Raw genomic sequence first — 13494 nt, 5'->3', positions numbered from 1 at the left:
AACCATGTTGTTAAAGGTAAGTTTGCTCCTTAACAAGAATCGTTCTTGCCCTTTGTTCTCAGGTCTTTACTGGTTCAGAAGAGACGCCTTTGCACTACTAATGTTTTTGGCTTGCAGTCTGCTCAGTGCCAATGTGGTCTCGAGAGAAAGCTGGTTACACTTACCTCATTGCCATGAACCATTAGATGATGTGTGGTAACTAAGGCTTTGAATACGACCACCCAGCTACTATTTGTTGCTCGCTCAAAAAGTGTATCGGCCATCTGAGGAATATTCACATTTGTTTCATTAGTTGCTTGGATCAAGTCTGTAAGAGAGAGAAAAGGAAGGTGTTAGGTGCTACAAATAAGACAAAAAAGTTTGCAGCATGGCCAGGCTCTCAACCCGCCAGGCTGCAGGCCATGGTTGTGACAAACAGCAAGTTCAGTGCTTATGTTCTACATTTAAAAACCTAAACAAACAAAACAAAAACCAAAAACCTGAGATTATATTAGTACGTTCTGACAGCAACACTGGTCTGACTCTTTTGTCCAACAGTACTAGCTTTCCAACAATTCTGTCCTGAGCCATGTCTCAACCTTTCTCCATCTTCATCCCAGATGAAGTTAGGGTGCACAACATCACATGACTTTACTGCTTGCGGGTTTTCAAGTTAATCATGGCAGTTCACTACCTCTGGGTTAGATGAATGAGTATTATGGAATTCTTCACTTACAGGTAATACGTCAAGCACACTGAACACAGTCACATCAGCAAAAAGAGGTATCAGCAGAAACAGATACTCTACTCATCGGAGAGGTTAGAGTTTCATCAGCATGCTACAGCACACCTCCTAGAGTCTCTGCAGACCTAGACAGCAGAAGAGTGCATTCAGGCTTGCATTAAGACCTCTTCAACAGTAGGAAAGAAGGCAAGGATAGACATTAGTTTACACTGAAGAATAATAGTCTTCTGCAAGCAACTGCACCTTACATAGAAGAAATAAGACATTAGACTGTCTTAGGGAACAAGAATAAAATACAGCTTTGTGTCCTATACATTAGGAAGGTGTAGACTTGCACAGGAGAGTACATGAAATTAAGGTAAGTGCGTGCTTAAATCATAAACAGTAGGGCAGCAAGCTTTCCACTAGCATCTATATCCCACATCTACTGATAGGATCTCTGATTTACTACATCACCTGTTACCTACAGACTCTTGCTAGGCAGCCAGCAATGACCTTCTACAAGCTATTACCTATTTTGGAGACACAGCTGGAAACCGCATACTGCAGCTGCATGACCAAAACACATGTGATGCCAGACAGGGCCCTAGCAAGACTTCAGGAGACAACTTCATGCAACACAAAGAGCACAGGATATAGACCTAATTGTAGGGCTGAGGCTTAAAGTTTGAAGACCTAAGTAGAAAAAGTTAAAAATTAAAAAGCTGAACTGACAGACTAAGCATTATCTGTGTTACTAATGAAAATACTCATGTTTTACTTTCCCTGAAAGGACAGTAATCACTGTTAATGATTTTCCACCTATTTCTTTCTACCTCGCCCCCAGACTAGAAATGTTCATCCAACTATTCAAGTCATTCAGTGATGACAGATTTTCTACCCTAGAAGCAGACAGGCTATTCTGTGACTGATCCTTGCACACCTAAACTATGCGAGTCTGCTGTAAACACTCTACAGGAGTTCAGTTCACCTGGGCAGCAGGGTCACCACTTCCAGACTTGCTTTCCCTCCCCAGCACAGCCCCATAAAATGGAGGGCATTAATGGTGCTGAGAGCATGAAGTCAAGGTTCAGATTGCTGTGAAACTACTGATTCTGCCTCTGCAGCACAGAAAAAGTCCAGAGGACAAGTCTGTCTAAACAGACCAGTGAGTTGCATCAGCTATTGAGAACTACCTGGTGTGTTCAGAAACCTACACTGCTGTACCAGAAGCATTCAGAAGTTTAGCAAATTTTTTTTTTTTTTTAATGCATGGCAAATGATTTTTATGGGTTTTTTTTACTTCTAGTAAACAGACTCATTTAAAGATACAAGAAATCTGTAGCTCTGAGTCAGAAGCTTGTGAAAACTGCAGTGCTTGTGTTTAAAATTGTATTTTGTATGGGCATAAAACTGCAAGTTGTCTTCAGTTTCAGGGCAGTGGAATGATTTTCTGTAATGAGACAGAAGACAAAAAATTATGATGTGATCTGTTCGCCAAGTTTGATTTTAAAATGTTTGTTGTCATGGTGTTTTTTTGGTTTGGTTACGGGTGTTGGGTTGGGGTTTTTTTTGCAGAACACCTTCTGAAATGTAAATTTAACTTCTATAACATCAGTTATACTACCCCTGAAGGAGGCAGTTCTGCAGACAAAGTATTACAGTACTAAAGCCATACTATTGAATGACAGCAATTCAAGCTCAGAGCTCCAATAATTCTCCTTGATCATCTTGTACAAACAGGCCAATAATCTTTTATTCTGTACTGCTGATTAATGCTTATAGAAGACAGTGGTTTGTAAAAGCCTAGAAGCAAGTCACAAATGGCTTCCTCACCATTTACCCTGTTCAGAGGTTTTACTGCAGATGAAAGCATTTGTCCTTAGTATAAGGAAACATGCATCAAACTTGCAAGCCTTCAGTCCTAAATTTCAGTACGTAGCTCACTATGGAAGAGAGGTGCTATAAATTGTGTATTCCATCGGCGGATGTTAGATAATGAAACCTCAGAGGAGTCCACCCACAGCAACGCTGGCAACGGAGGCTACAAGGCACTACTCCTATACGCTACCACAGCACTGCTTCTAAAGTCACTCAGTCATTTCTGCCTCCTCTCCAAAATGCTGGAGGGTACAGCGTCTCAGTCTGCAGCTCTGAATGTTTTAGGACACGAGTAATTATAGTGCGCTGAGTAGAGAGGTATGATTAAATTTAAGCCTACTACGTTCAGTGCATAGAAGAGAATTAAACCACACATGAAGATTTTATTCTTCATCTGAGGAAAAAAAAAAAAGACATGGGGGGTTAATTCTTGCAGACTTGTTTCCTGTTAAGTCACACAACAAAGTTAAGGAATTTAAGCTTCCTGGGTTTCTTTCCCCAATACCATAGAGTCCCAGCTTAACCAACAATTGTCAGCTTCTGGAACAACTCACAAGCTTAGCTAACTTTAACAAACCCTGAGCAGCAAAGTTTGGTGGCTAAGCTAAATTTTAAAATAAGATTTGGCAAAATTAATTTTACGTCAGTGTGGTATGGAAGAATAGGTACAAGGAAAAAGAAAACGCATACAAGAAAAAAGAAAATGTAGAAACTACATTTTCAGAAGATACAGATTCTATGATTTACTGGTGGGAGAGAAACTTAGTTTTCAAAAGAGACAATGAAGTTCAGTCTTCCAAGCAAGTCACAGGTGACTTGTTAATACAAAATAGATAATACTGAGACGTACCAAATGAAAAACAGCCCATCAGAAGCCACATGAAGCAACCTTACAAAGTTTATTCCATTTGGGGTACACACAGGTAGGACAAACAAGGATTAAAGGCACCTTCCTGATGAAGTTTCTGCTATCGCAGGCATCCATGTCAAGTACACTGACAGCTAATGCCCAAACCCAGAAACTGAGCTCAAATACAAATTCCAAGCAAGGTGAGAAATGAGGAATCATACGGCAGTAGCAGCAAGTGCTTTCATCGTGACTTTCACAGAAATGAAGTAGCTGGAGAATGAAGACGTACATACCCTTCACCTGAATCGATTTGTTCACTGTGGGACTAAATTATAATTGCCAAATCACAGTTCATGATTTCTGCTATCTCCTCTCTTCACATTTTGGTAGCTGCTGTTCTGAACACTTATTCAGTCTAGAGATCCTTGTTTAAATCATAATTTGGACTTTCATACACTTTTTCTAGTTAAGTTTTGAGATGCAAAACCAATGCACACAGAAGAAATAAACAGTTGTCAATTCTTTGACACCATAACTTAAATCTAAACACCAGCCTTTGAACTCTTTGACTAGCCACCTTTTTGACCCAGTCTTACAACATCTGCAACTTAATTAGGGAAGAGAAGCAAAGCTAAACTATGATCAACATCTTCATGAATAAAAAGACAAACCTGCCAAATTGAGGAAGATTGGTAGAGGCTTCAGTGAGGAAGACTGAAGTAAGTTAAGACACCTTAGCTCTTCACGACCTTTTAAAGAGACCACTAAAAGATGTGACTAGTTTAGGTGTTTGTTAAGCTCATAAGGCAAAAAAGAGAACAGCAAGAAAGTTTCAAAATCTTCAGAATTTCAGACTTTTTCAGTCTCAATAAAAACTACTTCCTAGTTTTGAGGTTGGTTTGGGTTTGGGGGGTTGTTTTGTTTTAAATGAGAGAGATTATACAACACTTTAAAGAATCTCTCATTCCTTTACCTTTTCAGGTTGTATTCTGGATCTGGGCAGGGGTTTTAACCCATTTTGTTTGTTATTGTTTGTTTTGGTTTTTTACTCAATTCTTTAATAAACAGACCTGGGATTCCCCAGTTCAAAGTTAATTATTCACAATTTACATCTCAGTATGCAGAGAAACAGCAGCAGAGCACAAAACCTCTCTGTTCAGAAGAATATTATTGGTGCCAACTTAAGAGCAGCTGTCATTCCAGGTTGAATTAACACGCGAGCTGCCTCAGCATCTGAGCTGTGTCATACACTCAGTTCCTAAACTTTGCCAAATCTCTCTGACAGTAACTCCCTTACAGACCTTCCTCACTATTACATTGAACACTACAGTAGTCTTCACAAGTTTTCTTTCTTGCTTATATTTAAATAATGCCTTGAACCTATAGAAAGGGAAATGCAGGATTGTTCCAAATCCAGGCTAGTCAAGAACAGAAAGAAGTGCCTTAAAGTAAGAGTTTACAAGCTTCAACCAAAAAAGTTAAATAGGCAAGTAACAGTACGAGTCCTCCCTTGCAAGGCACAGAACTATATCAGGAAGCTACTATATCACTGTGCTAACCAATGCAAGAGCTGAACTTCCAGGTCTACTGAAGACCACAAAAGACTAATAGGAAGCAGAACAAAGTTACCAGTTTCTGCTTCTGTGACAATTGCCTATGAGAACATTAGATGATCTTAATGTTGTTGGCTTTGACTATCAAAAAATTCCACAAACAAGAGTTGGGAATTTTTCTGTGGGCTTGAAGTTTACCATCTACTCTTTTGACCCCCAGCTTGCCCCGTCTCCAAACATGCACCATGATCTGGCTTGTAATAATCTCCCCAAGCAGAACAGCAATTCATGCTGTCTCCTCCTCCCTCCCCAAAAGTCTATCTCAAGAGTTACTACCCCTTGACCCCAGCAAGCCTACCCTTTATCAAAATCCAGCATCTTCCAGATACTGCCTATGCACTTTCATGCCTATGACAATTCAACAAACCTAAACACAATCATCTTCCACAGAGCGCATGCTCTCCAGATACTATAGACTTTCCCAGTAATGCAGCTATAGTCCTTGTGACTACAAATAACTAGGGGAACTGCTACCTCCTCTCTCCAGCCTTACTTCACAGACCTTCTTTTTCCCAAACGCATCTCAGACTCTTGCAAGGATAAATATTTGCTGCAGATCCTGAAGTTTGAGAGGTCATGGCAGTCAATCTTTGAACCACACAACTGCATCCCACACCAAGACCACCTTTTATAGACAATTTCTTCCTTCTGCCTACTCATAGGCATACTCATACCACCTATAGTATTAAGTGTTTTTCAGAAGAGAAGAAGAGTTTCTTCTTCCCTATCAATCACATGCAGAGTCTGCGGAGAGACAGGGCAGATGACTTCAAGTACCAGCAAATTTCTCTTGGAGCTTCCTCCAATTTCTCTGAGAGTTTAATTAGCCTTAGAAACATCTTATTATCACACTACTCCTTTTTAAATACAACAGTGTATCACTTCCTATATCACCAAACACCTGTTTTGAAAACAAAGCTGAAAAATCTACTGCCCATATACATTGCTGGATTTTCTTCCAGTGCATTTTCACATGGTTTGCACCCCTCCTTCCCCACCATTTATCAAGGCAAGACATTTGGCTTTAAGTCATCTGCAAAAACCACCCCAGCTCATTACCAGTATTAAACCAGTTATGTTGGGTTTGTGTCCCTTTTGGTCCTTAACCATTTATACATACGGCTTCTCCTCCTCAGAGGTTCAGGTGCAGCTCTCTTGGAAAGGGCAAAATAAAAGCCAACTGTCAGGTGGTCTTCTACTGGATCCGAAAGGATGTGACCAAAGCAGCTGTCTCCCCAAGTACTAATAATAAGGAAAAAGTGTGATTATACTGTGTTAAAAAAAATTCTTGCCATAAGCAACTCCCTCAAGTTCCATGAACTATGAATACTTTTTACTTAAAAGTTCCCAGAACTTATAGCTTCACTGCCTCTGAGGGGGAGAATAATGTCCATTACCTTTAGTGTTTACACTGGAGTTCTCTCCTCGAGAGTAGCACAACTGAAAGATGACATTCAGGCCAGCTGCAGAAGCTCAAGTTTAAGCAGCAGCCATTAGGGTTTTAAGTATGGTCTTTAAGACTGCTAATTACTTACTGATGAATACATTTTATGGACAAAGTCTGAGACCTTACTGACACCCATGATCCAACTATTCAGAAGAATAAAAGCTTCAATTTTACTCAGGAATTAAATATCTGGAACAATAGAGCTGTAACCCAGAAGATGGGCTACACAAATTCCCTAGTACATACGTAATAAGGAAAGCAGCTTTTTAGCCTCACACACGTGAAGCCAGAACACTAATCAAAAGGGGAAAAGGCCCCATGGTCAAAGAATCCTGCCTGGTTTCTTCCTGACCACAGCCAAGCAGGTTCACTGTAGGAAAAACCCTAGTTATTAGGCATGGAATCTTTCCCCTGTCCAAAGTAGTAAGAAGCTCAGTCTTGAACCTCATTTGTACAGAATTCACTCACTTTGAATACCAAAGAATTTGTCTCAGGCAAGAATACAAGTTCAGCAAAGCAGGGGAAAGAGGAGAAATCACTGCTTGAATGACCCCTTCCTCTCACCCAGAGACCCCATTCCAGACCCTCTCTTCACCCAAATCCTGCTCCACAACTAGCTCAACAGAAACATGTATTTTTCTGCCCAAAGAGAAGAATTGAGCAGTTCTGCTTATGTCGATACGAAACATCAAGTAATTCTGGAGCTAGATGTGCCACTTCTCTATTTTATTGATTTACTGCAAATAGCAGCCAAGCCACAAATCATCATTGTACTACCTTTTTTGCACAGTTCTCAATAGTTTAAGATACACAAAATGCCATTTGCATTTGGTGGACAATTTGATGGTTATAAGGTTAAAAGCAATTGTCTTGGAGAAATGCTATTCCTCAGCTTATTGTAATACAGCATCTTAGATGCCAAACTCTCAGGGAGAGAAGGACATGGAAAAAAACCCTAACATTACAAGTAGCATTTGTGTTAAGCATTTGACCAATAACTTTGCATAAAAAGGAACTTCTATCCCACATGGCAAATCTCAGACCTCATGCTACAAGCCATTTGCTTCAGCAGTTCAAACCTGCCTTAAACAACATACACTTTAATTTAGGGAAGAAATATGAATCTTCTGCCAAGCCTTCAAAGCATTTATTCAATTTCCTCTAACAGGTAGAATTGTTCTCTCCGCCCATGCAAGCACTAAAGCGACAGTCCCATCGCATCCTAGGTCTTGCTGCAAACAACAGAACAAGTTTAAAGGGAGCATATTGTTCCAAGATTATTGCTTAGGAGGATAATAGTCGATAAGATCTATTTAATTGACTACTGTAACTGGATACCAGGATTCCTGCTGTGGCCTGTGGTTATCCATCCACAAGGGTGAACAACCCCTAACATTACCTGTTGGTTATATCAATTCGTAACTCTTATCACTTGGCTGTTTACTGGAATATCAGTAACAGGATCAACTGTGGCTTTTATCCAGAGCAGCACAGCTACACTAGAAAAGTAAGGATTTCATGTTTGCCACAGCAGTGTGGGGTCATTTACTGTAATCTCTGCACTAGAGTATTTTCTAATCAGCCTTTACATGTTGGGCTGATCTTACACTCCAACCACATCTGGCAAAGGGGTAATCAGCTGAGGCATGGTACATGAACTATTTGACTTGCCGCGCTGCTGTCATTTTTATTCTGAGAAGAATGAACCCTGGTTAGTGCTTTCCACTCTGAAATGATCTACTTTCCTCGGAAAACCATTTTTTTTTAATAAACCTGTAGAAGTGAAACTGTCACTAGCCTATCAACTCTGCCCAGAACGGCAATTTGTAATCCACTACAATCTGAATGAGACTGAAAATATATTGGAAGCAGCCTGATGTTTCACCTGCACTACTTAGCAGTTACACATTGGAAATACATTAAAAAAAAATAGGGTGGGGATGAGACAATGTGCAAGCAATTTCAGTGACATGTTAATTAGCTACAGCCTGTATGCTAGAAACAGGTCAGTCGAGCAGGCAGGCTCAGCAGCTGACACATCTAACTTCCAATATCCAGACCACGGTCCATGTTTTTCCTACCCTCTCAGCGGGATTCTTTTGAGAGTCCAGCTATTTTGTCAGTAGGCACCACATGATGACACAACCTTCAGTACGGTCAGCCTGAAAAATAAGCAAACAAGGCCAGAGAGCCCAGGCACTCTGTTGAGCTGACAAGCCACAGGAAGCTTAGCATGGGTTGAAATTCTTAACTGGGAATGAAATGCCCACAGCTATGCAGACAGTCTTGTTGAAAACATGGACATATCTGTAGGAAAAAGAAACCAAGCGTAATGCAAACCTGTCCATGCAGTCAGTGCAACAGTATGGATGGTATGCCTAGAGGCATACTGAAGCCGTTGCAACTAAACAGCAAGTACTTTAGAACATGGGTTCAATCATTTCAATCTCTTTTGTCTTGTATCTATTTATCTATAAAGCAACAGAAAGACCATAAGAGTTCCTAAAACCAGACTGCTGCCTCATACGTGAATGCTGTGCTGTAAAAAAGGGTTTTTTTGTTTAGTTTGTTGGGTTTTTTTAATAAACTGACTGATGTCCTTCACAATTAGACAGAGCTTTACTCTCTCGTTGCTAAAAAAAAAATAATGAAACCAAACGTGCCATTCCTTTATGTTCATTCCCCTGTACTACACCAGTTAAACAAGATCCTTTTGCTTCTGCCACACGGACAGGTGAGTTTAAGTCTCAGAAATTTTTAAAAAACTAACATCAACTACCAGTAGACTTTACTCTTCAACATGAGCCTGCAGCCTTTCATATACGGCAAAAAAAATCTGTTAAATCCAATGGAACCTCCACCTGAGATACTGAAGATGCAGTTAGGACTACTAACATTTAAAAAAACCTGACAGTAGTAAGTTGCTATCTAACAGATCAAAGTCACCAATACCTTTGGAAGATGGGTTTGCCACTGGCAGAGGAAGTCTCCTATCAAGTTATTGATGAGTGGGGAAGCTGGAATCCATCACTCAGGCTCATATCCAGGCAGCAAAGTTTCACAAAGAGTCTTTAACAAAGAGTCAGATCTCTAGACTGGAACACCCAGAAGTGTCAATTAAACTCCTAAGCACGATACGGAGGTGAGTTTTGAAAGGTAGCTTCTCATAATACTGCCTCAGCAATTTCCAGCTTCCTGATAAACACGAGGAGGTTCTTTAAACTCACCTATTCCAAACACAGCAAACTTTGCCTGTTAATACTCTTGCAGTTCACAAATAACAGAGGAATTTGAAGTTTAAATCAAGCTTAGCAAAACTAGAAAGACTCTACGTGGCTTAGAATGAAAGATTAGATCAGAAAGTCACAGGCAAGGCTCACATAAAAATAAGTGTTCTGAAAGATGGAAGTAACGAAACATCACTCATGATAAAATATACATGTTTTCAAAACACTGGCACACTAGATATGCTGACTTCCTCTGGCTTGCTGCCCCTTAGCAGAACGTACGTTCTCCTATAAATAGGTTTAGATGCAGCTATAAAACTTAGATTAAGAGCTACAGGCTCAATAACCATACTTTGGATTCCAGAGTCATGCAGCAAGATCCAAACCCAAGTCTCCATTTGAAAAGGTTGGGTTTTAAAACTCCGGGGTTGCTAAAGAACTGATGCAATGATACGTTAAAGCTTTCGTCTATATTCGACCTCTACATAATGAGAAACAGCAGCCTTCAGAGCCAGGAAACAGGCCAGCTGGCTTCCCTCTTTCATACAAGTCCTACACTCTCTGAACGAGAAGTGAAAGGAAGAGTCCTTTTAAAAACAGTTTGAACTCCCACTTAAGTGCATCTATGTGGGCTCTTCAGTTATGTGTAACATGTATGCTCTAGCTAGTGCAGTCCTGCACTGTGGCAAGATAACCGATCACTGCCTTTTTTTGAAGACCTTCCTCTAAACTTGTAAACTTGCATACATTTTAAGAATGTGGGCGACAAGTCAGCATGTTTTATTCATGCTTTGAGCAGTCTTGTCCTCCTCTCACTGCTATGGAGGACCATTTTAGAACATTCTGTAAACTATCAGAGAGACTTAAGAGATATAACAAAACTATGCCAGAGGCACTAGGAGCCTGCCAGCCTCTGCAGGCTAACTGCTGACCATCTGCTATGGAAGCACCCGCTGCCATTGTGTCATCCGTGCTCGTGCCAAGCGAAGACTCAGTTTGAAGTGATCGACTATACTGTCAGTAGTCAAGCCACAGTCTCATCCCACCTCTTCAGGACAGCAAAGTTTAAGACACTTTCTTGACAAGACATATTCTTCGGCCCTTTAAATATATGGTAGAACAATCTTAGCTCAAGTGGACACCAAACTCTCCAATCTACCCTTACCAGTGTTTCACATCTCAGCCATAATCTAGTCACCTAAAAACCTAGAAACAACTAGCAAAGAACATTGCTTTCTTTTGCATTCCTTCTTTGACAAAGTAAAGCCACCTTGGCAAAGCACACAGCTCAACTGTTGTTAGAGCCCTATGGCCCAACTACAACACAGAAGTTCCTGCCAACTTGCTTTCTACCTGTGGCAATTTTGCATATTGGCTTACAACCAAGAAAAGAGTTGATTGCCATGAGTCAGACCCAAGCTGCAGACGTGTCCTGTCAGCAACTTGCAGTTCTCGGTACATATGAGAGGCAGAGTGTACTTTCTTGGTGGCCTTCAAGCATGATCACACCTATGGTACTCGCAAAATCTCCTCTACAAGAAATATCATAACACATTTGAGTTTTATCAATAGCTAGAAAAAACAGACTCTAGGAAAGGCAAATGACTGACACACTGCCTAAGCTCAAATGGCCAGAGTACAGATTACATAAATACACAACATTAGCATGACACCAGGACTTTTCAGCATCCAATCCCTTTCATTAAACTAATTTAAGATACAGATATAATCTAGAACAAAGCAGGGGATCACATTATCCTGGGCAGGGAGGAGGAACAGAAGGGTATTTAGACTTGGTTCGACCAGAAGTCAGTGGTAATACAGTGCACTGCCATTTCCCATACTATACCTACAACTAAGCTGCAAATCTCAGATGCCCAGTGGATGCTACCATTTGCCAGAAGCCTAGAAAACACCGTTCCAGTATTCCACCTACATTCATGGTGACACTTCAAGGCTGATGTCCAATACCATTCGTGGCACTAGTCCAGATTGCTGGTATATTCCCTGTCCTAGTGGGCTACAACTCTCAACTGCTTCAGCAAATGTGTTTCACAACCTCAAGAGAAGAATTTTTTATGAGCACAAGCAGCGTACTGGCTACCAGCTATGACTGTTGAATACACCTCTGAGCCCACCCTTGCAAAACTTGCTTTGTATTGATTTTCAGTGTTTTCAAGCAGCTCTGCAGAAGTAAACATGATTAAAATGGCAAGATTATAAGTATTAAAAACAGTTTTAAGGGTCTAGCATGCAGTTCGCAAGACTCCAGAAAAAGCAGACTTAACCATACTCCACAAAGTGACAAGCTAGCCTCTGCCAAGTATTCCAACTGCCTTCTAGCAATTGCCAACATCTGGTTTATTCAGGTTTTACTTAAGCCACCAAGCTCTCGTCCAAGCAAAATTTTGGCCAGTAGGAAAATCAAGCAACCGTGCCGAGTCTGACAGGATGGGATACTCTAATAAGCTTACCAATGAAGCTTCACACTGCAGTCTTGCTGGTACTGCTGACTCAGGGGAACAAAAGTACCGCTGCAAACCCTCTGCTACAGATCACTGCCTGCAAATCTACTAGGAAGGCTTCTTCTATCATATCATTTAGTTGGAGTTCAGGGTTAAGCCCCATGCTAGATGACCTGTTCTTTCGGCACACTAGACATCCTGCGCTGACATTCAAACCCTGATTTCCTGGCTTCCTTTATTCCTTGCTTTTTAGTTTTCATGGTATTTGAAACCCCTCTCTCCAAGCCAGGCAGAATATTGTTCCTAATCTGCATGCCACATGTTGAAGTTTGGAGGTTCAAGTTTCATCAGACACTCATTGTTGAGACTACTGTATTTCCCCTGGGCACACATCAGAATTTGTGCTTTTCCACCCTTACCCACATCCTGATCTGTGCCTTGAAGAGAACCTGTGCCAAAAAGGAACAGGGCATGTTAACTTAATAATACTGTTTGGTACCACTGACTCATCTTTAGACTACAGTAAGACTAATGGAAGGGATATAATGTCATTCCCCCCACCCCCAATTTTTCCCCACCTCCAAAAAACACTGGAGCTGGCTCCTTCAGCAATACCACATGTCCACAGCTGACTGAGGAAGACCTCTCCCTTTCTTTTCTTCAGGGACAGGGGGTATATTGGGTGCACATGGCAAGGTTTTGGCAGCAGGGGGGGATGCTGCAGCTGTGACCTCTGAGAATGGGGGTCTCTTCCACAGTCTGCAGGGGATATCTGCTCCAGCACCATGGAGTACCTCCTGCTCCACCTCCGACCTTGGTGTTCCCTCTGCCATTTCTCACTTTTTCCCTCCTCCTCCTCTGCCTGTCCAGTGTTTTCTGCCCTTTAAGTATGTTTTCGTGGAGGTGCCACAAGCTTGGTGGATGGGCTCAGCTGTGTCCTGCGGTGGGTCCACTGTGGAGCTGGCTGTGTTTGGCATGGAACATGCCCTGGTTTCTTCTCACAGAGGCCACCCCTGCAGCCAACACCTTGCCGTGGACAGCTAGTACAGGGGAAAAGGTAAGTAGGGTAGGAAGAGCGAAGTAGTCTCGAGTATCTTGAGCATAGGCAGAAAAATACTAGAAGAAGGTGTGCCTCCACTATATTACCATTTCTTCGGAAGTGGGGACTAAGAGGGCAGCAAATTCTCCTCTTTGGCTACCAATTTCTCCATCCAGCAAGAAGCAGAGAAGACGAATAGCATCCAAAATGCTCTATGCCCTTCAGAGTTATCCTGACTGTCATCTACTTTTAAGCACTTCAAAGGATCC

General features: G+C 41.3%; 1 protein-coding gene across 17 annotated transcripts in view; it reads right to left on the bottom strand.

Moving 5' to 3' along the window:
* Positions 1-13494, bottom strand: part of SNAP91 (synaptosome associated protein 91) — a 70596-nt gene that overhangs the window by 50095 nt on the left and 7007 nt on the right. For all 17 annotated transcript variants that reach the window (XM_030039625.1, XM_030039593.2, XM_030039606.2 and 14 more), the window contains exon 3: positions 165-307. In XM_030039625.1, the coding sequence (XP_029895485.1) occupies positions 165-307 (143 nt within the window). The remainder of the gene's footprint in view (positions 1-164; positions 308-13494) is intronic.

This window comes from Aquila chrysaetos, chromosome 2 (genome assembly GCF_900496995.4).
Source record: "Aquila chrysaetos chrysaetos chromosome 2, bAquChr1.4, whole genome shotgun sequence".
Lineage (NCBI taxonomy): Eukaryota > Metazoa > Chordata > Aves > Accipitriformes > Accipitridae > Aquila > Aquila chrysaetos.
Note: the sequence above shows the minus strand (reverse complement) of the source record. Positions and strands in the feature narration are given on the sequence as shown.